A 27427-nucleotide genomic window follows, 5' to 3' on the forward strand; every position below is an offset into this window, starting at 1 on the left:
CTGTGTTCTGCTGTGTCCCTGGCACAGCGGGTTCCTGTGCTCGGCTGAGGCCTGGAGGTGCTGCACATCACTTACTGGCTGGAGCTGAGCCACCAGCTCATAGAATCATAGAATCGTCTAGGTTGGAAGGGACCTTAAAGATCATCTAGTCCAACCATCAAGAAATAAGCAATAAAAAAATCACTAAACCTTATTCTTGAGGACCATGTCAACCCGTCTTTTGAACACCTCCAGGGATGGTGCCTCAGCCACTTCCCAGGTCACATGCCCTGGCCACCAGTCTGCCATGTGCTGTGGAAAAACCTGCTGTTGAGGGCACATTGTGCCTTCTTGCTCTCATTCTGCCCCGGGTTTGGACAGTCTTCACTCAGATTGATTTGCTGGGGGGAGACTCCCAGCTGAGCACTCCTCACCCAGCTCTGCTCCCAGCCTTTGCTGGCCGTGCAGGGGCCAAGGGGCACCTGGGCTGCTCAGCATCCAGGGAGTGAGGAGCTGTCTCCGCAGCGCAACTCATTGAGGATAAGTTTAAAATTTAAAACACAGGGCATCCATTTGGGGAATATAACGAAGGCGTCTGCCAGCTCCCCACGTGTTGAGACAGTTGCTCTCCTGCACCTGGACCTGGCTTGACACGAAGGAATGAGGTGTGGGTATGGTCCAGCTTGTGTTTGTCCATGAGTAGGTGCCAGTTTTGGCATGTTCTGGTAACTCCTCCTCTTCCTCTCTCCCCTGCGCAGTACAAGCAAGTGGAGCAGTATATGTCCTTCCACAAGCTCCCCGCAGACATGCGGCAGCGCATCCATGATTACTACGAGCACCGCTACCAGGGGAAGATGTTTGATGAGGAGAGCATCCTGGGAGAGCTGAGCGAGCCCCTCCGAGAGGTGAGGAGGGGGCGGTGAGTGGGGCCATGTGTGTTCCTGTCACCTCTGGCAGCTGCGGGGTTCCTGGTGTGCAGTGTCCTGTCCCAGTGCTTTGCAGAGGACACCAGCAGTTGGTGGGAGCGGTGGGAGGCCAGCTTTGTGTGTGCTCTAGTGCCATGCCCAGCAGACACAGCACATCCATGTGTCTGAGCAGCCATAAAGGTCCCATTTTGCTTGGGGCTCTACCTGTTCCTGTGTTGTCTCTTAACTTTCTGGGAGAGCACAGCCAAGAAGAGTGGTCCACAGCCTGGCTGCCTCTCTGGCAGAGACAGTTTCATTCAGAGGGAGCAACTGTCCTGGCCATTGGTGTTTGGCTGGTGTTCCCTTGCCTTCATCACGGCAGAAGTCACTGCTGTGCAGAGAGAAACCCAGACCTTTGGCGTTTGCAGGACTCCTGCTTGAGTCTATTAATTGCTGCAGCACAAGTGATGTCTGACAGAAAGGCAGTGGGAGCTGTAATAGGCAGGCCCTGCCACACACTCATCGTGTGAACAGGTACATCTTGGCACCTTCTGAGGTCATGGCAATGTCTGGCAATGTCCTCCCCATTCCCAAAGAACCCCTGCAGGAGAGCGCTCCGGAAAGTGCCTTGCACCTCACGCTTCTGCAAGACCCCTTCCCTCCCCACGTTCACACACACCACAGCTCCCTTCGTGTGCTCCCTAATTTTAAGCTGGATCTCATGTATTTCTATCAGCCTCTCTGCGGTGCTGGCCTCAGCTCTGCCCCATCCCTCAGCTGCACCAGCAGGTAGAGTCAGAAAAAAGGAGAAGCCTCCTAGCAGGGGCCACGCTTGAAAGGGGTCTCCGTAGAGCCCCTTCCCCAGCTGAAGCCTAGAAACCATGTTCTCCCTGGTACGTGCCTCTGATATGTCACCCACAAGAACCAGAAGTGGTCTTCCTCCTGTCTTTCCCCCCAGTCACGTACCTCCATAGGAGACAGAATGGTGAGGATCTACCAGCCATATATTAAAACTAGTTCTGCCAAAGGGTTGAAAAGAATCTTGAAAAGAACCCCAGTGAGGAGGAGAGAGATGCTTCCCCAGCCCTTTCTTCCAGCTCCAGTCATGCAGATCCTCCTTCCCTGCTTGGCCGGGGAGTGTTGTGCCAAGGTGATTTACTCAATAGCACTTTCTGCTGCTTTCTGAGGCGGAGCTGACGTGGCACAGAGCAGCTCCTGTGCAGTGGAAAGCGCTGTCGTACCCTCCAAGAGTGACACCAAGGCCCGGGAGGGGACACAGTCCCTGTCTGCTGTGTGACAGCCCAGCAGCTGAATTGGGTTTTCTTCATCTGAGGTCGATGATCCAGCCCGTGCCCCAGTGACCGGTGGGCACCTCTCCCTCCCCTCTCTTGACACTGTCCCCAGCTGCTCAGGATAATTCTTTTTTTCCTGAGTTCCTTGGCACATTTGTGCTCTTTAATAGCTCATCGACAAGGGCAACAGAAAACGTAGGGCTGCCAAGGGGAGTTTTCTGAGCTCCTTGGCACATTTGTGCTCTTTAATAGCTCATCGACAAGGGCAACAGAAAACGTAGGGCTGCCAAGGGGAGTTAGAACATTTTCCCAGAGAGGAGCCATGGGCTTTTTCCTACAGCATTTCGCCAGCACCTCTCACAGCCCAAGGTTTCCTGCAGAAAGAGGTACATTGTGGGTATTTGGGAGCTGGGGGGGTATCGTCCCTGCTCAAAGAGAAAGCACATGAATGAAAGCAGTGGAGCAGGTTCAGCTCACACTGCTCCATGCTCTGAGCTTCCAGAGCCCATCCCAGACTGAGCCAGAATAAGGGAAGGGCATTTTTTTCCCCCCACTTTCTAACTTATAAATCAAGTGGGGAATCTTTATAGCTTCTTAGATGTTGACTAAATGTATATGTGTGTCTTTTCTGCTCCCTGTCCTGTCTTTTCCCCTCCCTCCCTCTCTCTCTTTCTCCCTCTCTCTCTCTCTTTTGCATCACGTCATGGTCAGGAAATCATAAACTTCAACTGCCGGAAGCTGGTTGCCTCCATGCCCCTCTTTGCCAATGCAGATCCCAACTTTGTGACATCCATGTTGACCAAGTTGAGGTTCGAGGTGTTTCAGCCAGGGGATTACATCATCCGGGAGGGCACCATCGGCAAGAAGATGTACTTCATCCAGCACGGGGTGGTGAGCGTCCTCACCAAAGGCAACAAGGAGACCAAGCTGGCAGATGGCTCCTACTTTGGAGGTACGTGCTAGTCCATCATCCTTACACGGCAACACCCACTGCTATTGCTCTAAATAATAAATAATAACAAAATATAGGAGGGAAACTTAGTTCTTGTAGGTTCATTTCTTTTTGCCCCAAGCAAACTGACAGAGCTGTGAAGCTGTGAACCTGAAGGAAGAAAATGGAGCGTTCTCATTTCTCCAAGCACATTTATATGTTGCCTAGTCCTACTGTCTGGCATCCATCATCCCAGGTACTGCATAAACGCAGGAAAAAGCATAGTCCATCATCTCACCAGCCTGTGGCTCAGCAAAACGTCGTGAAGGCCAGCAGGCAGGTGTTGTGTGTCAGCCACAGAGCTCAGGAACAGGGACACGAGTGTGAGAGCAGGAAAGACTGGAAGAGAAGATTTAGGGTATTGTTTTTATGAGTAACACAGATACACCCTCCTCTCAGGGTCCCACAGAGACCTTGCTGACAGCCCAAGACAGAGAGTTCTCCAATAGATGCATGTCTCAGTACAAGCCCTGAATGCACCACAATTAGTGGCCTACTGAGAGGGGGCAGAATGAAACCTGCCTTTCCTTCCCTTCTATAAGGCCTTTATTAAAAAGTCCCTATTACGCATTTCCTACACTCTTCTTAGACTCTAAGTTCCTGTGAAACAACCTGGCTGTGCCTACCTGGAGTACAAGGATTTTGCACCTCCCTACAAGCTGGGTCAGTTTGCTGGGATTTGGAGTTACAGTGTTGGAGTCTTGGACAGATTTAATTGAAATTGCCCATGACATTCAGTGTGGTTTAGGTACCATCCACACAGCTCCTCCAGAGCCAGCACTGCCTCGTAAGCACCTTTTTCTTAGGAAATCAGCCTAATAACACACATAACCTTGTAGTGCTGCTGTACCAGGGCTCTGGGGTAGACCCAGGATGAATCCTGAGAGTGGTGCTGGTGGATTGACACCCAGTGTACAGCAGAGAGAAGAATTCTGTTAGTCTTTCAGTCACGCCGTCTGTCTTTAAGTGCCTGTCTTAGCTGTCCACTGTGTAATCAGTGGAAAAGCCAGGCTCAGGAGCTTTCCCCTGAGTGTTCAATGAACGTCAGGCATTTATGTCAGAGTCAAGGGCTTTCTGTTCTGTAACCAGAGCAGAGCATCCTCCTCCCAGCAGCTGACTGCAGTGTAAATACACCGAGAGTTAGTAGGTGCCACTAACTTGGCTTTCCCTCACAATTTATAAGCTTGTGGCACATCTACAAAAACCTGAAAGCTGAAAAGACAAATGTTCTGGGTGTGGGGATCACAATTCCTACCAGGCACCAAGGCCCCAGGTCAGCACAGAGCCTTTACTACAAATCTAGAGAGAGAATTAGCTTCAATGAGAGCACGGCTTGACCTTCTGCTCCCAGTGCCCATGAGGAGCTGGAGAAAGACAGCTTCTCCATTCTGAATGCACAAATGGTATCTTTGATAATCCACCATAACAAAACTTGACTGGCTAATTAGATCAGCAGAATCCCCGAGGTGCAGTTGTGTGTAGCAGCTGACACAACTGAGCCTCCTGGTATTTTGAGATCATAGAACCATAGAATGGTTAGAGTTGGAAGGAACCTTAAAGATCATCCAGTTCCAACCCCTGCCCTGGGCAGGGACACCTCCCACCAGCCCAGGTTGCTCCAAGCCCCCTCCAACCTGGCCTTGAACCCCTCCAGGGATGGGGCAGCCACAGCTTCTCTGGGCAACCTGGGCCAGGCTCTCACCACCCTCACACCAAAGAATATTTTCTTAAGATCTCAACTCAATCTCTCCTCTTTCAGTCTAAAACCATTCCTCCTCATCCTATGGCTCCTCTCCCCCATCAAGAGTCCCTCCCCAAATGTTACTGCATATGCAGAATATTCCCACTCTCCATATTCTCTGGGGGAGAGCAGGTAGAGTCGAGCCAGCGAGGAGCCTGGGTGGCCAACAGGACTGTGAGTGCCAGTGCCAGCTCCTGTGTCACAGGGGTGATGGTGTCTGTCCCCGTGTTCTCAGTTTGGGGCTTTCATTGCAGAAATCTGCCTGCTGACCCGGGGCCGGCGCACAGCCAGCGTGCGAGCTGACACCTACTGCCGCCTCTACTCCCTCTCGGTGGACAACTTCAACGAGGTGCTGGAAGAGTACCCCATGATGCGGAGAGCTTTTGAAACCGTGGCTCTTGACAGGCTGGACAGAATCGGTAAGTAGAAGGTGCAAGGGTCTCCTTCCCAGCACCTGCTGCCCTGGCACCCCATCTCCAGGCTTAGTTCCTTTGCTGAGTTGTGAACTGAAGGAGATCCCAGCCTCTGTCTCCTTGCCTGGCTGCAGCTCCTACAAGGAGCTCATCCTTCTCTCTCTTTCCCTCTCATACACATTTCTGCCAGCTCCTTCTTCCGCTTGTTTCCCTTTCCAAGAGTTCTTTTTGAAGAACCGAGATCTGCAATCTGAGGCCATCAGAGCCATGTTGGTACATTCACTAGATCTTGAATGATGACAGGACCAGAGGTAATGGTATGAAGCTGCGGCAGGGGAGATTCAGATTAGATATTAGGAAGAATTACTTTACTGAAAGAGTGGTCAGGCCCTGGGACAGCCTCCCCAGGGAGGTGGTGGAGTCACCATCCCTGGAGGGATTTAAGAAAAGTGTAGACGTGGCTCTTCAGGGCATGCTCTAGTGCCCAAGGTTATAGGTTTGTGGTGGGATGTAGTATGTGGGGTTGTGGGTGTGGGGTTTAGTTGGTGGGTGGTGGTTTTGGGTTTGTTGGTTTTGTGGTGGTTGTGTGTTTTTTATGGGGTTTTTTTTTGGTGGTTTTTTGTTGTTGTTGGTATGGGGGTTTTTTTTGGTGGTTTTTTGTTGTTGTTGGTTTTTTTGTTTGGTTGGTTTTTTTTGTTTTGTTTTGTGGTTGGACTCGATGATCTCGGAGGTCCCTTCCAACCACTAAGATTCTGTGATTCTGTGATTCTGTGAATTGTAGCTCAGAATGTGTAAATACCCACAGCCACCCAGGTTCAAGAGAAAACAGACCAGGGTGTGAGCCCAAAGTCCTGTGAGCAAACCCCAGTATTTCAGCAAAATGTTCTGTGGCAGAAATCACCTCTCAGCACGGGGACTTGAGTGTTTGTTAGCATGAGCTGGTTTCACAGGGATGCTGGGCAGGGCATGACTGTATGGACTATTGGTATTGATTTCTCATAAGACAAAAACTAGAACCGTGTTGATGAGGAAGAATATTCTTCTCTGTTATATCAATGCATAGTGAAATTCAGACCATAACACCTTGTTTTGGGACAGGTTTTTTTCTGTTCATAGTTGACAAGCAACTGGAGAATGAGGAAGCACTGTAGGGAAAGCTTGGGTGCTTTCTGAGCCTGAAGAGCCTCTTGTGCAAAGCAAAACACAATTGTCCATTAGAGTCCAACTATAAATACATGCAGTAGAAATAGCCACTGGGCTGAACAAAGATGGGGAACAATGGATAAAAATCTAACCTCCCACAGCCCAAATTAAGCACAATTGACCAAAGAGCATTATTGAATTGTTACAGCTCATAGTTACCCATCCCAGGATGCTCTCCTGTCCCCTGGGAGACATAACCTGTGCTCCAAACATCCTTGTCTAACCGGAGAAGACCAGGATGACATTCCTTGGTCACAGCCAGAGACATTTAACACAGAGAGATTAAGTGACTTATACAAGGTCATGCGAGAAGTCTCTGCAGAGCCGAGGGCTGAGCATTTCAGAGTCCCAGTCTAACTTATTTAGCTTCTTATTATACATCTCTTCAAACCGTGTGCATTTTCATTGCTTTTCAGAAGCATAAAGGTCAGTGCAGGTCTGAATACAATGCGGAAGGCGAGGAGGAGGATGGGGTGAGAGGGGTAGGGAATAAGCTGGCATCCCAGCGAGGGGTGCAGTGCCTCCGGGGCTTCTCATGCCAGGAACAGCGTATTCTGTGCATCTCATTACCTGCCGCAAATCAGAAAGTGTGACCCCCGAGGAAAAGGTTAGGAGCTAAATATGTAGAGTTTGGCAAAGCCCATGCTAATGAGGTTCTAGTGTAAGTGGCAATAGTCCCATCACTTGGGTTATTTAAATTAGACTGAACAAACCGCTAAGAAAATGTAGTGTCAGGAGTAACCGAGGATGGGCCAGCTTGACATTAGCTCAAATCCTTTGGCTGTAGAAGGTCGGTGCTGCTCAGCCTCCTAGCTCGATGCTCTCTCTGGTGTGTGTACAGGTAGCAGGGTGTCCCGTGCTGCTTGGCTTTTGCTCTGTGTACTGCTGCACGCTGAACTAAAATTCATGGAAAATTTTGAACCAGCATAAAGAACCTCCCGTGCTTCCTCCCCTGGGAGAAGCTCCCTTCCACATGCAGCTGCAAAATGTCAACATAAGGTCAGAAGGTGACACGGAGCAACTGGAATAACAGGCTCTGGCATTGTCCTCCCTTCCTTTGCCATTCTGCTGCCCTGAGACAATGTCAGTCCCTATAAAAGGCAGAGACCTTCAGAGTCGTACATTCAAAATCCTGGTGCTGCCCCCATTTCCCTGGCAATCAGACTCAAGAGCTACGGGTTCTCTCCACTACTGCAAAATAGTGTCTTCATAGCACCTTCCAACCCAGTTGTGCCCAACACTCTTTGGCTGGAATATTCCAAAAGAGCCTAAAGGAGTTACGTGCACCCTATGGAAATTGGCAGATCCCATGGAAATCCCTGTATTTATAAATAAGGCATTTCTTCATCTTCCCCTGAAACTTGCACCATCCAGAAAGAGCAGCAAGTAGGTGTGTAACAGCACGTGTCTTTGTAGGGAAGTCAATATTCTGTTGAGAGTGTCCCTAAAAGTAGAGGGATTACTCTAGAGGGCTGAAGTTAAGGAGCAGTGCTTCATAAAAGCCAGGCATGAACAGAAGCAGGACCGTATTTTTGGTTCGTGTTATGTTCAGCTCGGGATCTGCACAGGAGCTGGAAGCAAACGGGAGCCTCTTTCCAAGTCAGTGGTGCATTGACTACCTCCCTTCTACCCAGCTGACATGTCCTTGAGAGGCCCATGCCTCGCTGAGTCCATGAAATGATTCAGAGGGCTCTGCCACCATTCTGGTACCAGGATAAGATCCATCCAATACTCCCCCTGTGCAGTGAGGGATCGAGAGAGCGGGGAGAAAAACCCCAGCCCGTCCAGTCACGGTGACTGGAGAGATGCTTCCAGGATTAGTGGAGGATTTGGAAAGCATGGTCTAAGCTTGTCTGGGTAGCAGGGAGGCAGGATGAGAACGTAAAACTTCATTCCTTGAAGCAACAGGAGCGGTGCTGGTTGACTGGAGATGTGATGAGGCTTTCACCTCGCAGAGCAAATGCAGTTTGAAAGTCCGTGGCTCGGCAGAGGGGAAGGAGAGGGGCAGAGGCACCCTGATCTGTGTGCCCCCTTGGCAGCCCGCTGGTAGAGGGGCAGCGTGGCAGTATGAAGGGCACAGACCCCCAGGGAGCAGTCAGAAACATTGATCACTTGGTAAAGACCATGCTGTGTGTCTTTCTAACCCCCATCGTTACTGGGAATTGATGTTGGCATCCTGCCTATGCCACGCGTGGCTGGGGAGAAGTTTTCCAGGTGTTTTGCTCTTGCAGAGCTCTTTAAAAACTGGAAGGGATTCGGTCTTCCATAAATTGACTAAGGTTGGGATTCTACAAAGATTTGTGTCCCTGCTTAACTCTGCTCTGAGTACCTTCAGACTCCAAGGAACTCCTCACCCTGCAGAGTAACACACTGAGAACTCTCCACAGGCTCAGGGCTTGAAGACTGAGACTCAAGGAAATTAGGCTGATCACCGACTAATGATCGTTTTATCACTGAACAAATCTTCCTCTTTTCTCTTGTTCTTGACCAAGCTATAAAATTCTTCATAGTATCTCTGTGTGTTGAAATGATTTGTTCATTTCTCCAGTGAGTAATTCTTTGTCCGACAAGCATCTGTGAATTGTCCCGAATTGTGGTGTGTCAGTTCCTTACGTAAGTCACATCCTTTGGTTCCTGACTGGCTCTGAAACAGGCTTTCAGTGACCATTGAAGCTTAAAATTAGATTTTCACAAGTATTTGCACTTGTAAAACACAACCGCTCAAATGCCCATTGAAAGTACATACGATACAGGTCGTGAATATCGTTGAATCAAAATTCACTCATGCGTCCAAAAAATATTGGGGGGGGGTCAGTTATTTTCCATTGTTCATTGTGCTGTAACAAACACCATAAATGTCTTGCACAAGGTTGCTTGCCATCCGCATCGAGGTCACTGGTCATACACAAGGTCACTGAAGGCAGACTTAAAGCCAGAGGAAGTTATTTTTTTCATTTTCCTCAGGAATTTTTCACCAGGCAGTTTGAAATGCGTACATTTTGAGTGCTGGCTCCGGATATTTGATACAAGGATCCCAGTTAACCCAGGATTAAAAGTGCCCTGCATTTCCTCCAGGCATTGCAGGTGCTAAAAAAACCAAAGAAAAGCTAAGAGGACACAATACCAGTCTCTAAATAGAACTGTGTAGTATTATTGCGGTACAAGAGTATCTGTTTTAAAAGTTTTCAAAGCTTTGTCATATAAACAAGCCACAACAGCAGCCGTTGCCAGACTTTTTGGCTGGGCACCCCATTTCTCAGCTCCTGATCACACTGCTCTTGGGTTTGTGACCTGGCTCGGCTGGGGCACGACGAACACTCCGGGATCTGCGGGATGTGGGAGAAGGGCTGGCCCGTGCTAGGCCAGGTGAGCTGTGAATGAGAGGAGCTGGGATCCCTGCCAAGCTCTGCCACACGTTCCCTCTTTGTCCTTGTCGTGCCTTTGCTCGGTGCCTCTGTCCCTCATCCCTTCTGCGGGGGAAAGAACACTGAGCAGAGGTGGAGCTCGGGCTCCAAATGCTTCTGAGCTGCCGACTCCCCTGTGGCAGGTGCTCTGCAAGATCCTATGAATAAATGAAAGGGGCTGAAATGTGTATAAATAAAGCCATATGTGCTCAGCGTAAATTTGACACTGTAACCACATTGTAGTCTCAAATTTGTTTACTGTATGCAGGTGAGTAACCCCCAAAGAGCTGCACACGCGAGGTGAGCGTGCAGTAAACCCAGACCCCCAAAGAGCTGCACACGCGAGGTGAGCAAGCAGATTTGGGCATAAGGCTATATATATATATATATTTATTTGAGGCTGCTGATATAGGCACAGGTGATGTAAAGGTACAAGTTCCTGTGGCCCAGATCCACAGTGCTAGAGCATGTGTGCTCTGGGAGAAAGCTGGATTTTAAAATCACATTGAACTCTGCCCAGTCCTTTGAGGAGGTGGAATCTTATTATCCAAGCAGTGAGCAGGGGAGGGTATCAGTGGCTGACAGGAGATAATGTAGGTTCTCCTGGGTTGTGTCATAGAATCATAGAATTGTAGGTTGGAAGGGACCTTTAAGATCATCCTAACCATCATCCTATCTCTGATAAAACCCATCACTAAACCATGTCTCTAAGCACTATGTCAACCCGGCTTTTAAATACCTCCTGGGATGGTGCCTCAACCCCTTCCCTGGGCAGCCCATTCCAAGGCTTAATAACCCTTTCCGTGGCTTAATATCCAATCTGAACCTCCCCTGGTGGAACCTGGGAGGTTGTGACTTGTGACTTGGCAGAAGAGACCCACCCCCCCCGGCTACACCCTCCTTTCAGGGAGTTGTAGAGAGCAAGAAGGTCTCCCCTCAGCCTCCTCTTCTCCAGGCTGAACACCCCCAGCTCCCTCAGCCTCTCCTCACAAGACTTGTGCTCCAGACCCCTCACCAGCTCCGTTGCCCTTCTCTGGACCCGCTCCAGCCCCTCAATGGCAGACATGCGGCAGCGCATCCATGATTACTACGAGCACCGCTACCAGGGGAAGATGTTTGATGAGGAGAGCATCCTGGGAGAGCTGAGCGAGCCCCTCCGAGAGGTGAGGAGGGGGCGGTGAGTGGGGCCATGTGTGTTCCTGTCACCTCTGGCAGCTGCGGGGTTCCTGGTGTGCAGTGTCCTGTCCCAGTGCTTTGCAGAGGACACCAGCAGTTGGTGGGAGCGCTGGGAGTCCAGCTTTGTGTGTGCTCTAGTGTCATGCCCAGCAGACACAGCACATCCATGTGTCTGAGCAGCCATAAAGGTCCCATTTTGCTTGGGGCTCTACCTGTTCCTGTGTTGTCTCTTAACTTTCTGGGAGAGCACAGCCAAGAAGAGTGGTCCACAGCCTGGCTGCCTCTCTGGCAGAGACAGTTTCATTCAGAGGGAGCAACTGTCCTGGCCATTGGTGTTTGGCTGGTGTTCCCTTGCCTTCATCACGGCAGAAGTCACTGCTGTGGAGAGAGAAACCCAGACCTTTGGCGTTTGCAGGACTCCTGCCTGAGTCTATTAATTGCTGCAGCACAAGTGATGTCTGACAGAAAGGCAGTGGGAGCTGTAATAGGCAGGCCCTGCCACCCACTCATCGTGTGAACGGGTACATCTTGGCACCTTCTGAGCCATGGCAATGTCTGGCAATGTCCTCCCCATTCCCAAAGAACCCCTGCAGGAGAGCGCTCCGGAAAGTGCCTTGCACCTCACGCTTCTGCAAGACCCCTTCCCTCCCCACGTTCACACACACCACAGCTCCCTTCGTGTGCTCCCTAATTTTAAGCTGGATCTCATGTATTTCTATCAGCCTCTCTGCGGTGCTGGCCTCAGCTCTGCCCCATCCCTCAGCTGCACCAGCAGGTAGAGTCAGAAAAAAGGAGAAGCCTCCTAGCAGGGGCCACGCTTGAAAGGGGTCTCCATAGAGCCCCTTCCCCAGCTGAAGCCTAGAAACCATGTTCTCCCTGGTACGTGCCTCTGATATGTCACCCACAAGAACCAGAAGTGGTCTTCCTCCTGTCTTTCCCCCCAGTCACGTACCTCCATAGGAGACAGAATGGTGAGGATCTACCAGCCATATATTAAAACTAGTTCTGCCAAAGGGTTGAAAAGAATCTTGAAAAGAACCCCAGTGAGGAGGAGAGAGATGCTTCCCCAGCCCTTTCTTCCAGCTCCAGTCATGCAGATCCTCCTTCCCTGCTTGGCCGGGGAGTGTTGTGCCAAGGTGATTTACTCAATAGCACTTTCTGCTGCTTTCTGAGGCGGAGCTGACGTGGCACAGAGCAGCTCCTGTGCAGTGGAAAGTGCTGTCATACCCTTCGAGTGACACCAAGGCCTGGGAGGGGGCACAGTCCCTGGCTGCTGTGTGACAGCCCAACAGCTGAATTGGGTTTTCTTCAGCTGAGGTCGATGATCCAGCCCGTGCCCCAGTGACCGGTGGGCACCTCTCCCTCCCCTCTCTTGACACTGTCCCCAGCTGCTCAGGATAATTCTTTTTTTCCTGAGTTCCTTGGCACATTTGTGCTCTTTAATAGCTCATCGACAAGGGCAACAGAAAACGTAGGGCTGCCAAGGGGAGTTAGAACATTTTCCCAGAGAGGAGCCATGGGCTTTTTCCTACAGCATTTCGCCAGCACCTCTCACAGCCCAAGGTTTCCTGCAGAAGGAGGTACATTGTGGGTATTTGGGAGCTGGGGGGGTATCGTCCCTGCTCAAAGAGAAAGCACATGAATGAAAGCAGTGGAGCAGGTTCAGCTCACACTGCTCCATGCTCTGAGCTTCCAGAGCCCATCCCAGACTGAGCCAGAATAAGGGAAGGGCATTTTTTTCCCCCCACTTTCTAACATATAAATCAAGTGGTGAATCTTTATAGCTTCTTAGATGTTGACTAAATGTATATGTGTGTCTTTTCTGCTCCCTGTCCTGTCTTTTCCCCTCCCTCCCTCTCTCTCTTTCTCCCTCTCTCTCTCTCTTTTGCATCACGTCATGGTCAGGAAATCATAAACTTCAACTGCCGGAAGCTGGTTGCCTCCATGCCCCTCTTTGCCAATGCAGATCCCAACTTTGTGACATCCATGTTGACCAAGTTGAGGTTCGAGGTGTTTCAGCCAGGGGATTACATCATCCGGGAGGGCACCATCGGCAAGAAGATGTACTTCATCCAGCACGGGGTGGTGAGCGTCCTCACCAAAGGCAACAAGGAGACCAAGCTGGCAGATGGCTCCTACTTTGGAGGTACGTGCTAGTCCATCATCCTTACACGGCAACACCCACTGCTATTGCTCTAAATAATAAATAATAACAAAATATAGGAGGGAAACTTAGTTCTTGTAGGTTCATTTCTTTTTGCCCCAAGCAAACTGACAGAGCTGTGAAGCTGTGAACCTGAAGGAAGAAAATGGAGCGTTCTCATTTCTCCAAGCACATTTATATGTTGCCCAGTCCTACTGTCTGGCATCCATCATCCCAGGTACTGCATAAACGCAGGAAAAAGCATAGTCCATCATCTCACCAGCCTGTGGCTCAGCAAAACGTCGTGAAGGCCAGCAGGCAGGTGTTGTGTGTCAGCCACAGAGCTCAGGAACAGGGACACGAGCGTGAGGGCAGAAAAGACTGGAAGAGAAGATTTAGGGTATTGTTTTTATGAGTAACACAGATACACCCTCCTCTCAGGGTCCCACAGAGACCTTGCTGACAGCCCAAGACAGAGAGTTCTCCAATAGATGCATGTCTCAGTACAAGCCCTGAATGCACCACAATTAGTGGCCTACTGAGAGGGGGCAGAATGAAACCTGCCTTTCCTTCCCTTCTATAAGGCCTTTATTAAAAAGTCCCTATTACGCATTTCCTACACTCTTCTTAGACTCTAAGTTCCTGTGAAACAACCTGGCTGTGCCTACCTGGAGTACAAGGATTTTGCACCTCCCTACAAGCTGGGTCAGTTTGCTGGGATTTGGAGTTACAGTGTTGGAGTCTTGGACAGATTTAATTGAAATTGCCCATGACATTCAGTGTGGTTTAGGTACCATCCACACAGCTCCTCCAGAGCCAGCACTGCCTCGTAAGCACCTTTTTCTTAGGAAATCAGCCTAATAACACACATAACCTTGTAGTGCTGCTGTACCAGGGCTCTGGGGTAGACCCAGGATGAATCCTGAGAGTGGTGCTGGTGGATTGACACCCAGTGTACAGCAGGGAGAAGAATTCTGTTAGTCTTTCAGTCACGCCGTCTGTCTTTAAGTGCCTGTCTTAGCTGTCCACTGTGTAATCAGTGGAAAAGCCAGGCTCAGGAGCTTTCCCCTGAGTGTTCAATGAACGTCAGGCATTTATGTCAGAGTCAAGGGCTTTCTGTTCTGTAACCAGAGCAGAGCATCCTCCTCCCAGCAGCTGACTGCAGTGTAAATACACCGAGAGTTAGTAGGTGCCACTAACTTGGCTTTCCCTCACAATTTATAAGCTTGTGGCACATCTACAAAAACCTGAAAGCTGAAAAGACAAATGTTCTGGGTGTGGGGATCACAATTCCTACCAGGCACCAAGGCCCCAGGTCAGCACAGAGCCTTTACTACAAATCTAGAGAGAGAATTAGCTTCAATGAGAGCACGGCTTGACCTTCTGCTCCCAGTGCCCATGAGGAGCTGGAGAAAGACAGCTTCTCCATTCTGAATGCACAAATGGTATCTTTGATAATCCACCATAACAAAACTTGACTGGCTAATTAGATCAGCAGAGTCCCCGAGGTGCAGTTGTGTGTAGCAGCTGACACAACTGAGCCTCCTGGTATTTTGAGATCATAGAACCATAGAATGGTTAGAGTTGGAAGGAACCTTAAAGATCATCCAGTTCCAACCCCTGCCCTGGGCAGGGACACCTCCCACCAGCCCAGGTTGCTCCAAGCCCCCTCCAACCTGGCCTTGAACCCCTCCAGGGATGGGGCAGCCACAGCTTCTCTGGGCAACCTGGGCCAGGCTCTCACCACCCTCACACCAAAGAATATTTTCTTAAGATCTCAACTCAATCTCTCCTCTTTCAGTCTAAAACCATTCCTCCTCATCCTATGGCTCCCCTCCCCCATCAAGAGTCCCTCCCCAAATGTTACTGCATATGCAGAATATTCCCACTCTCCACGTTCTCTGTGGGAGAGCAGGTAGAGTCGAGCCAGCGAGGAGCCTGGGTGGCCAACAGGACTGTGAGTGCCAGTGCCAGCTCCTGTGTCACAGGGGTGATGGTGTCTGTCCCCGTGTTCTCAGTTTGGGGCTTTCATTGCAGAAATCTGCCTGCTGACCCGGGGCCGGCGCACAGCCAGCGTGCGAGCTGACACCTACTGCCGCCTCTACTCCCTCTCGGTGGACAACTTCAACGAGGTGCTGGAAGAGTACCCCATGATGCGGAGAGCTTTTGAAACCGTGGCTCTTGACAGGCTGGACAGAATCGGTAAGTAGAAGGTGCAAGGGTCTCCTTCCCAGCACCTGCTGCCCTGGCACCCCATCTCCAGGCTTAGTTCCTTTGCTGAGTTGTGAACTGAAGGAGATCCCAGCCTCTCTCTCCTTGCCTGGCTTCAGCTCCTACAAGGAGCTCATCCTTCTCTCTCTTTCCCTCTCATACACATTTCTGCCAGCTCCTTCTTCCGCTTGTTTCCCTTTCCAAGAGTTCTTTTTGAAGAACCGAGATCTGCAATCTGAGGCCATCAGAGCCATGTTGGTACATTCACTAGATCTTGAATGATGACAGGACCAGAGGTAATGGTATGAAGCTGCGGCAGGGGAGATTCAGATTAGATATTAGGAAGAATTACTTTACTGAAAGAGTGGTCAGGCCCTGGGACAGCCTCCCCAGGGAGGTGGTGGAGTCACCATCCCTGGAGGGATTTAAGAAAAGTGTAGACGTGGCTCTTCAGGGCATGCTCTAGTGCCCAAGGTTATAGGTTTGTGGTGGGGTGTAGTATGTGGGGTTGTGGGTGTGGGGTTTAGTTGGTGGGTGGTGGTTTTGGGTTTGTTGGTTTTGTGGTGGTTGTGTGTTTTTTATGGGGTTTTTTTTTGGTGGTTTTTTGTTGTTGTTGGTTTTTTTGTTTGGTTGGTTTTTTTTGTTTTGTTTTGTGGTTGGACTCGATGATCTCGGAGGTCCCTTCCAACCACTAAGATTCTGTGATTCTGTGATTCTGTGAATTGTAGCTCAGAATGTGTAAATACCCACAGCCACCCAGGTTCAAGAGAAAACAGACCAGGGTGTGAGCCCAAAGTCCTGCGAGCAAACCCCAGTATTTCAGCAAAATGTTCTGTGGCAGAAATCACCTCTCAGCACGGGGACTTGAGTGTTTGTTAGCATGAGCTGGTTTCACAGGGATGCTGGGCAGGGCATGACTGTATGGGCTATTGGTGTTGATTTCTCATAAGACAAAAACTAGAACTGTGTTGATGAGGAAGAAAATTCTTCTCTGGCATATCAATGCATAATGAAATCCAGACCATAACTCTCTGTTTTGGGACAGGTTTTTTTTCTGTTCATAGTTGACAAGCAACTGGAGAATGAGGAAGCGCTGTAGGGAAAGCTTGGGTGCTTTCTGAGCCTGAAGAGCCTCTTGTGCAAAGCAAAACACAATTGTCCATTAGAGTCCAACTATAAATACATGCAGTAGAAATAGCCACTGGGCTGAACAAAGATGGGGAACAATGGATAAAAATCTAACCTCCCACAGCCCAAATTAAGCACAATTGACCAAAGAGCATTATTGAATTGTTACAGCTCATAGTTACCCATCCCAGGATGCTCTCCTGTCCCCTGGGAGACATAACCTGTGCTCCAAACATCCTTGTCTAACCGGAGAAGGCCAGGATGACATTCCTTGGTCACAGCCAGAGACATTTAACACAGAGAGATTAAGTGACTTATACAAGGTCATGCGAGAAGTCTCTGCAGAGCCGAGGGCTGAGCATTTCAGAGTCCCAGTCTAACTTATTTAGCTTCTTATTATACATCTCTTCAAACCGCGTGCATTTTCATTGCTTTTCAGAAGCATAAAGGTCAGTGCAGGTCTGAATACAATGCGGAAGGCGAGGAGGAGGATGGGGTGAGAGGGGTAGGGAATAAGCTGGCATCCCAGCGAGGGGTGCAGTGCCTCCGGGGCTTCTCATGCCAGGAACAGCGTATTCTGTGCATCTCATTACCTGCCGCAAATCAGAAAGTGTGACCCCCGAGGAAAAGGTTAGGAGCTAAATATGTAGAGTTTGGCAAAGCCCATGCTAATGAGGTTCTAGTGTAAGTGGCAATAGTCCCATCACTTGGGTTATTTAAATTAGACTGAACAAACCGCTAAGAAAATGTAGTGTCAGGAGTAACCGAGGATGGGCCAGCTTGACATTAGCTCAAATCCTTTGGCTGTAGAAGGTCGGTGCTGCTCAGCCTCCTAGCTCGATGCTCTCTCTGGTGTGTGTACAGGTAGCAGGGTGTCCCGTGCTGCTTGGCTTTTGCTCTGTGTACTGCTGCACGCTGAACTAAAATTCATGGAAAATTTTGAACCAGCATAAAGAACCTCCCGTGCTTCCTCCCCTGGGAGAAGCTCCCTTCCACATGCAGCTGCAAAATGTCAACATAAGGTCAGAAGGTGACACGGAGCAACTGGAATAACAGGCTCTGGCATTGTCCTCCCTTCCTTTGCCATTCTGCTGCCCTGAGACAATGTCAGTCCCTATAAAAGGCAGAGACCTTCAGAGTCGTACATTCAAAATCCTGGTGCTGCCCCCATTTCCCTGGCAATCAGACTCAAGAGCTACGGGTTCTCTCCACTACTGCAAAATAGTGTCTTCATAGCACCTTCCAACCCAGTTGTGCCCAACACTCTTTGGCTGGAATATTCCAAAAGAGCCTAAAGGAGTTACGTGCACCCTATGGAAATTGGCAGATCCCATGGAAATCCCTGTATTTATAAATAAGGCATTTCTTCATCTTCCCCTGAAACTTGCACCATCCAGAAAGAGCAGCAAGTAGGTGTGTAACAGCACGTGTCTTTGTAGGGAAGTCAATATTCTGTTGAGAGTGTCCCTAAAAGTAGAGGGATTACTCTAGAGGGCTGAAGTTAAGGAGCAGTGCTTCATAAAAGCCAGGCATGAACAGAAGCAGGACTGTATTTTTGGTTCCTGTTACGTTCAGCTCGGGATCTGTACAGGAGCTGGAAGCAAACGGGAGCCTCTTTCCAAGTCAGTGGTGCATTCACTACCTCCCTTCTACCCAGCTGACATGTCCTTGAGAGGCCCATGCCTCGCTGAGTCCATGAAATGATTCAGAGGGCTCTGCCACTATTCTGGTACCAGGATAAGATCCATCCAGTATTCCCCCTGTGCAGTGAGGGATCGAGAGAGCGGGGAGAAAAACCCCAGCCCGTCCAGTCACGGTGACTGGAGAGATGCTTCCAGGATTAGTGGAGGATTTGGAAAGCATGGTCTAAGCTTGTCTGGGTAGCAGGGAGGCAGGATGAGAACGTAAAACTTCATTCCTTGAAGCAACAGGAGCGGTGCTGGTTGACTGGAGATGTGATGAGGCTTTCACCTCACAGAGCAAATGCAGTTTGAAAGTCCGTGGCTCGGCAGAGGGGAAGGAGAGGGGCAGAGGCACCCTGATCTGGGTGCCCCCTTGGCAGCCCGCTGGTAGAGGGGCAGCGTGGCAGTATGAAGGGCACAGACCCCCAGGGAGCAGTCAGAAACATTGATCACTTGGTAAAGACCATGCTGTGTGTCTTTCTAACCCCCATCGTTACTGGGAATTGATGTTGGCATCCTGCCTATGCCACGCGTGGCTGGGGAGAAGTTTTCCAGGTGTTTTGCTCTTGCAGAGCTCTTTAAAAACTGGAAGGGATTCGGTCTTCCATAAATTGACTAAGGCTGGGATTCTACAAAGATTTGTGTCCCTGCTTAACTCTGCTCTGAGTACCTTCAGACTCCAAGGAACTCCTCACCCTGCAGAGTAACACACTGAGAACTCTCCACAGGCTCAGGGCTTGAAGACTGAGACTCAAGGAAATTAGGCTGATCACCGACTAATGATCGTTTTATCACTGAACAAATCTTCCTCTTTTCTCTTGTTCTTGACCAAGCTATAAAATTCTTCATAGTATCTCTGTGTGTTGAAATGATTTGTTCATTTCTCCAGTGAGTAATTCTTTGTCCGACAAGCATCTGTGAATTGTCCCGAATTGTGGTGTGTCAGTTCCTTACGTAAGTCACATCCTTTGGTTCCTGACTGGCTCTGAAACAGGCTTTCAGTGACCATTGAAGCTTAAAATTAGATTTTCACAAGTATTTGCACTTGTAAAACACAACCGCTCAAATGCCCATTGAAAGTACATACGATACAGGTCGTGAATATCGTTGAATCAAAATTCACTCATGCGTCCAAAAAATATTGGGGGGGGGTCAGTTATTTTCCATTGTTCATTGTGCTGTAACAAACACCATAAATGTCTTGCACAAGGTTGCTTGCCATCCGCATCGAGGTCACTGGTCATACACAAGGTCACTGAAGGCAGACTTAAAGCCAGAGGAAGTTATTTTTTTCATTTTCCTCAGGAATTTTTCACCAGGCAGTTTGAAATGCGTACATTTTGAGTGCTGGCTGCGGATATTTGATACAAGGATCCCAGTTAACCCAGGATTAAAAGTGCCCTGCATTTCCTCCAGGCATTGCAGGTGCTAAAAAAACCAAAGAAAAGCTAAGAGGACACAATACCAGTCTCTAAATAGAACTGTGTAGTATTATTGCGGTACAAGAGTATCTGTTTTAAAAGTTTTCAAAGCTTTGTCACATAAACAAGCCACAACAGCAGCCGTTGCCAGACTTTTTGGCTGGGCACCCCATTTCTCAGCTCCTGATCACACTGCTCTTGGGTTTGTGACCTGGCTCGGCTGGGGCACGACGAACACTCCGGGATCTGCGGGATGTGGGAGAAGGGCTGGCCCGTGCTAGGCCAGGTGAGCTGTGAATGAGAGGAGCTGGGATCCCTGCCAAGCTCTGCCACACGTTCCCTCTTTGTCCTTGTCGTGCCTTTGCTCGGTGCCTCTGTCCCTCATCCCTTCTGCGGGGGAAAGAACACTGAGCAGAGGTGGAGCTCGGGCTCCAAATGCTTCTGAGCTGCCGACTCCCCTGTGGCAGGTGCTCTGCAAGATCCTATGAATAAATGAAAGGGGCTGAAATGTGTATAAATAAAGCCATATGTGCTCAGCGTAAATTTGACACTGTAACCACATTGTAGTCTCAAATTTGTTTACTGTATGCAGGTGAGTAACCCCCAAAGAGCTGCACACGCGAGGTGAGCAAGCAGATTTGGGCATAAGGCTATATATATATATATATTTATTTGAGGCTGCTGATATAGGCACAGGTGATGTAAAGGTACAAGTTCCTGTGGCCCAGATCCACAGTGCTAGAGCATGTGTGCTCTGGGAGAAAGCTGGATTTTAAAATCACATTGAACTCTGCCCAGTCCTTTGAGGAGGTGGAATCTTATTATCCAAGCAGTGAGCAGGGGAGGGTATCAGTGGCTGACAGGAGATAATGTAGGTTCTCCTGGGTTGTGTCATAGAATCATAGAATTGTAGGTTGGAAGGGACCTTTAAGATCATCCTAACCATCATCCTATCTCTGATAAAACCCATCACTAAACCATGTCTCTAAGCACTATGTCAACCCGGCTTTTAAATACCTCCTGGGATGGTGCCTCAACCCCTTCCCTGGGCAGCCCATTCCAAGGCTTAATAACCCTTTCCGTGGCTTAATATCCAATCTGAACCTCCCCTGGTGGAACCTGGGAGGTTGTGACTTGTGACTTGGCAGAAGAGACCCACCCCCCCCGGCTACACCCTCCTTTCAGGGAGTTGGAGAGAGTGAGAAGGTCTCCCCTCAGCCTCCTTTTCTCCAGGCTGAACACCCCCAGCTCCCTCAGCCTCTCCTCACAAGACTTGTGCTCCAGACCCCTCACCAGCTCCGTTGCCCTTCTCTGGACCCGCTCCAGCCCCTCAATGTCTTTTTTGTGATAAGGGGCCCAAAACTGGACACAAACTTTGAGGTGTCCTTTCTGATCACCTGAATAACCCACAAACAGAACTATTTGTGAGGAATCAAAGTTCAGGTACCACTGTGTGTATTCCTCTGACTTGAAATCCTCTCCCATCATTTCCAACAGCAGAGTGTGGAGATCTGAACTGGACTTGTACAGTCAGCAGGGAGAAAAAGGCATTTAGAGTGGGATTTGTCTTCTCCTGAGGAGGCTGTTAAAATGGGTTAAGTGAATCCCACCCTGGAATCGCTATCTAGCACAGGAGCTTGGACTTCAGGAGGGATTAAATATTTGAATTTCTTTTTATTTGGGAATGAAGGCCCAGACTCAGAGTATTTTCTGTTTAGCCTAAGGAAAGATATGAGCAGCCATGACTGAATGCAAATGACTTCAGCTTAATTAAGGTGAACTGGCAACCCCGTTCACCTGAGTATGGAAGTGCCATTTCTCATGCAACTCTAGAAGGAAAATAAAGCCTAAGCCACTCCAGTAGAAGGGACATTGTGTGGGGGGGGTTGTGTGTGTGATGAGATCTCAGGAGACCTGTCATTGACTTTGTCAATGACCTTGGTGACATCAGTTGATGCCAACCCACGCCTGCCTGGCAGGGTGCAAGTTCTCTGGGAAGTTTGCTCTTCTGGGCAGGGGTTGCTGGTCTCACAGATGGGTAGTGACCGGTCGGGGACACACTGAGCAGAAGTGAGAGTTGGGGGGAGTGGCCGAACACGAGATATATTTATGCCTCATCTCCATGTTCCCCCAAGTTAATGGATTCCTTCTACATTTAGAGAGCCATGTCCACAGCTCTTGGCTATTTCCATAAAAATAAAACATCTGTTCGGATAACATTTTACCATTCCAACACCTTTTAAAATCATTTTCAACACCCTCTTTGATTAAATGGAGTGGGATGGCTTACCAACCACACCTCTAGACTCGGGGGACTCTCCCTGCCTTGAAGGTAGGTAGCTGTCTGCAGCCAGACCACACTGAAAAACAGTGTCAGAATGTCCAGAGTCTTCCAGAGTCTTCCCTGTCACAGCTGTCAGCTCCAGCAGGGCTCTGTGAATTGAGTGCAGGAGCTTTGGCTCCAGACACAAGCACTTCTGCCACTTGAGGAGAAGGCAGCTCTTTGGCTTCGGTCTCCAGCGATAAGTAACAGCCAGGACACGGTGCTTCAGGCGGCACTGGGCATCACAGGCATCCAGAATTCCACAATTCTTACACCACTTCATGGATAGCCCCAGACAGTTTGCTCTAGATAGTTCTCTATATTGAATTTTGTTCCTGTAGAGCTCTGTATGATGGACATAACTGTAAAGACCAAGAGGGAAAAGCTTAATTTATCTTAAGTTTTGTTTACCTGTCATGAGGTTCATCAGGTAACACTATTCACAGTGTTATCATTGGACCTACAGCAGTTTGGCCCACTTGAAGATAGAGTTCTGTCTGTTCAAGGAGATGCCACGTATTTTGAGAGGTGTCAATTGGGTTGACAGGAGAGGAAAAGCAATCAGTGGTAGGCCTGGGCTGCACAGGGAGGGAAGACCTTCACTTGGAAAGACAGGGACCTTATCTGTGTCGTGGCGTAAGAGCACACATTTGGCAATGACTGCAGAGCAGGAACGGGCTGCCCAGGGAGGTGGTGGAGTCACCATCCCTGGAGGGATTTAAACGCCAGGCAGACGTGGTGCTGAGAGACATGGGTTAGTGATGGGTTTTGTCAGTGTTAGGCTGATGGTTGGACTGGATCATCCAAAAGGTCCCTTCCAATCCAGGCAATTCTAGGATTCTATCCAATTTGTAATGTATTTACACAGCCAGGCTCTCAGGAAAGTTAATCTGAATTAGTTTCTCGAGCAGATTCATTCAGCACACTGAACTCTGTAGATGCTCTTAGCTCCAGCTGGCTTGGCTTTGCCTCCAAGAGCTACTGCAGTTCTGAGCTGAACCCTTTACACCACAGTTAATCCGGTTCAGCAGGGGTTAACTGGCATTTGAGAGAACCTCAGGCTTCAACAGGAAAAGAGCACACGTACTGGGAGTTAAGGATTATTTTGAAATCTCTGATCCAGCTGATCTCCTTGTACACAGGGGCTCTAAGAGAGCGGCAAGAGCTGGTGCAGCGAGACCTTCTGACCAGTACAGTCCCAGTGCAGAAGACTTTCCCCCAGGGCACAGCTGTGGCAAATTCCCAGTTGTTGAGTGTGGCCAGGGCTGCTTTGCCTGCAGTTGCCAATCGCTGTGTTGCCCCTCTGGGGAGGATGGCAGCCAGCTGAATTACCCCAGGAGACCAGAATTACCCCAGGAGACCAGAATTACCCCATGAGAAGGGCTGGGGACACAAGTAGCCCACAGGCAAGGGAGGGCAAAGACCCCCTTCCGTGTGCTGGGAGCCCTTTGAGGGCTGGGGACACAAAATAACCCACAGGCAAGGGAGGGCAGAGACCCCCTTCCGTGTGCTGGGAGCCCTTTGTGGCACCCAAGCAGGGTGTTTAGTGCCCAGCCATGAATAATAAGAAGCAAAGACCTGCAAGAAGGAACCATGTGGCAGGGGGGCAGCCACTTTGACAGCAGGCCAGGGCAGAAGCCAGCCTAATAAAGTGAGATGATTTCAAATACATGCAAATTCAGAAGGCAGTTTAGTGACCTGAATTCTTAAACTGCAGCCAGTGGGCTCAGACGGAACTGAACAGAGAAATGAACAGAAAGTCACAGCTAATTTCCCCTGTGTCTCTGCAGAATTTTAACAACAGAAGGCTAATTTTGATTATTTGATAGAAGAATTATTGTTGAGGGCTGGCTCCTTTTATGAAATCACATGAGCCTTTCTCCCTGTTCTTTTGTGTGCTATCTACAGCTGAGGAAAAATCTGACTTTGCAATTCTTTATTAAGGGGAGCAACATCTATTTGCTTCGTTTCCATAATTTTACATAACCTTCTCCACTTCAAAGCCCGAGTAGCTTAGCTGTGAACATCTTCTAAATGTCTTCTTCTTTCCCCCTGTACTTAGTGTATTTGTTGCAGTGAGGAAAACGGGGAGTTTTTAGAACTCAGACCACTCCATTGATAGTTATTTTTGTCTGATTATGGGAAAAAACCATATTGTGCTCGGAGTTGTACAAAGAGAATGAAAGAGTCAGTGGTCCCATGGAGATCTTGGTCTTTGGTCCTCAACGTGCTTCTGTAGCTCCATTAGTTGAACTGTCCCTTGGTCCTGTCCATGGCCCTTGGTCCTGGACACATCCAGCCCAAGTGGGTGGTTGGGAGCCCCCCAGTCTCCCCTTCCCCAGGTTGTCACACACCACGTGTCCCACAGAAGCCTAAAGCAGCTTCTCTGTCCTCTGGAGAAAGGTTAAGGGGCCTTCAGCTGCCTCAGAGTAATTCCTCTCCCATCATTTCCAACAGCAGAGTGTGGAGATCTGAACTGGACTTGTACAGTCAGCAGGGAGAAAAAGGCATTTAGAGTGGGATTTGTCTTCTCCTGAGGAGGCTGTTAAAATGGGTTAAGTGAATCCCACCCTGGAATCGCTATCTAGCACAGGAGCTTGGACTTCAGGAGGGATTAAATATTTGAATTTCTTTTTATTTGGGAATGAAGGCCCAGACTCAGAGTATTTTCTGTTTAGCCTAAGGAAAGATATGAGCAGCCATGACTGAATGCAAATGACTTCAGCTTAATTAAGGTGAACTGGCAACCCCGTTCACCTGAGTATGGAAGTGCCATTTCTCATGCAACTCTAGAAGGAAAATAAAGCCTAAGCCACTCCAGTAGAAGGGACATTGTGTGGGGGGGGTTGTGTGTGTGATGAGATCTCAGGAGACCTGTCATTGACTTTGTCAATGACCTTGGTGACATCAGTTGATGCCAACCCACGCCTGCCTGGCAGGGTGCAAGTTCTCTGGGAAGTTTGCTCTTCTGGGCAGGGGTTGCTGGTCTCACAGATGGGTAGTGACCGGTCGGGGACACACTGAGCAGAAGTGAGAGTTGGGGGGAGTGGCCGAACACGAGATATATTTATGCCTCATCTCCATGTTCCCCCAAGTTAATGGATTCCTTCTACATTTAGAGAGCCATGTCCACAGCTCTTGGCTATTTCCATAAAAATAAAACATCTGTTCGGATAACATTTTACCATTCCAACACCTTTTAAAATCATTTTCAACACCCTCTTTGATTAAATGGAGTGGGATGGCTTACCAACCACACCTCTAGACTCGGGGGACTCTCCCTGCCTTGAAGGTAGGTAGCTGTCTGCAGCCAGACCACACTGAAAAACAGTGTCAGAATGTCCAGAGTCTTCCAGAGTCTTCCCTGTCACAGCTGTCAGCTCCAGCAGGGCTCTGTGAATTGAGTGCAGGAGCTTTGGCTCCAGACACAAGCACTTCTGCCACTTGAGGAGAAGGCAGCTCTTTGGCTTCGGTCTCCAGCGATAAGTAACAGCCAGGACACGGTGCTTCAGGCGGCACTGGGCATCACAGGCATCCAGAATTCCACAATTCTTACACCACTTCATGGATAGCCCCAGACAGTTTGCTCTAGATAGTTCTCTATATTGAATTTTGTTCCTGTAGAGCTCTGTATGATGGACATAACTGTAAAGACCAAGAGGGAAAAGCTTAATTTATCTTAAGTTTTGTTTACCTGTCATGAGGTTCATCAGGTAACACTATTCACAGTGTTATCATTGGACCTACAGCAGTTTGGCCCACTTGAAGATAGAGTTCTGTCTGTTCAAGGAGATGCCACGTATTTTGAGAGGTGTCAATTGGGTTGACAGGAGAGGAAAAGCAATCAGTGGTAGGCCTGGGCTGCACAGGGAGGGAAGACCTTCACTTGGAAAGACAGGGACCTTATCTGTGTCGTGGCGTAAGAGCACACATTTGGCAATGACTGCAGAGCAGGAACGGGCTGCCCAGGGAGGTGGTGGAGTCACCATCCCTGGAGGGATTTAAACGCCAGGCAGACGTGGTGCTGAGAGACATGGGTTAGTGATGGGTTTTGTCAGTGTTAGGCTGATGGTTGGACTGGATCATCCAAAAGGTCCCTTCCAATCCAGGCAGTTCTAGGATTCTATCCAATTCGTAATGTATTTACACAGCCAGGCTCTCAGGAAAGTTAATCTGAATTAGTTTCTCGAGCAGATTCATTCAGTGCACTGAACTCTGTAGATGCTCTCAGCTCCAGCTGGCTTGGCTTTGCCTCCAAGAGCTACTGCAGTTCTGAGCTGAACCCTTTACACCACAGTTAATCCGGTTCAGCAGGGGTTAACTGGCGTTTGAGAGAACCTCAGGCTTCAACAGGAAAAGAGCACACGTACTGGGAGTTAAGGATTATTTTGAAATCTCTGATCCAGCTGATCTCCTTGTACACAGGGGCTCTAAGAGAGCGGCAAGAGCTGGTGCAGCGAGACCTTCTGACCAGTACAGTCCCAGTGCAGAAGACTTTCCCCCAGGGCACAGCTGTGGCAAATTCCCAGTTGTTGAGTGTGGCCAGGGCTGCTTTGCCTGCAGTTGCCAATCGCTGTGTTGCCCCTCTGGGGAGGATGGCAGCCAGCTGAATTACCCCAGGAGACCAGAATTACCCCAGGAGAAGGGCTGGGGACACAAAATAACCCACAGGCAAGGGAGGGCAGAGACCCCCTTCCGTGTGCTGGGAGCCCTTTGTGGCACCCAAGCAGGGTGTTTAGTGCCCAGCCATGAATAATAAGAAGCAAAGACCTGCAAGAAGGAACCATGTGGCAGGGGGGCAGCCACTTTGACAGCAGGCCAGGGCAGAAGCCAGCCTAATAAAGTGAGATTATTTCAAATACATGCAAATTCAGAAGGCAGTTTAGTGACCTGAATTCTTAAACTGCAGCCAGTGGGCTCAGACGGAACTGAACAGAGAAATGAACAGAAAGTCACAGCTAATTTCCCCTGTGTCTCTGCAGAATTTTAACAACAGAAGGCTAATTTTGATTATTTGATAGAAGAATTATTGTTGAGGGCTGGCTCCTTTTATGAAATCACATGAGCCTTTCTCCCTGTTCTTTTGTGTGCTATCTACAGCTGAGGAAAAATCTGACTTTGCAATTCTTTATTAAGGGGAGCAACATCTATTTGCTTCGTTTCCATAATTTTACATAACCTTCTCCACTTCAAAGCCCGAGTAGCTTAGCTGTGAACATCTTCTAAATGTCTTCTTCTTTCCCCCTGTATTTAGTGTATTTGTTGCAGTGAGGAAAACGGGGAGGTTTTAGAACTCAGACCACTCCATTGATAGTTATTTTTGTCTGATTATGGGAAAAAACCATATTGTGCTCGGAGTTGTACAAAGAGAATGAAAGAGTCAGTGGTCCCATGGAGATCTTGGTCTTTGGTCCT

The 27427-nt window shown here is 49.1% G+C and overlaps 1 protein-coding gene across 1 annotated transcript in view; it reads left to right on the forward strand.

Annotated features, from left to right (window-relative positions):
- Nucleotides 1–27427, forward strand: part of HCN4 (hyperpolarization activated cyclic nucleotide gated potassium channel 4) — a 143389-nt gene that overhangs the window by 106171 nt on the left and 9791 nt on the right. Inside the window, exons 5-7 of the mRNA XM_014953846.1 lie at nucleotides 738–884; nucleotides 2888–3128; nucleotides 5163–5327. Coding sequence (XP_014809332.1) covers nucleotides 738–884; nucleotides 2888–3128; nucleotides 5163–5327 — 553 coding nt within the window. The remainder of the gene's footprint in view (nucleotides 1–737; nucleotides 885–2887; nucleotides 3129–5162; nucleotides 5328–27427) is intronic.

Source organism: Calidris pugnax, unplaced genomic scaffold (genome assembly GCF_001431845.1).
Source record: "Calidris pugnax isolate Ruff unplaced genomic scaffold, ASM143184v1 scaffold237, whole genome shotgun sequence".
Taxonomy (NCBI): domain Eukaryota; kingdom Metazoa; phylum Chordata; class Aves; order Charadriiformes; family Scolopacidae; genus Calidris; species Calidris pugnax.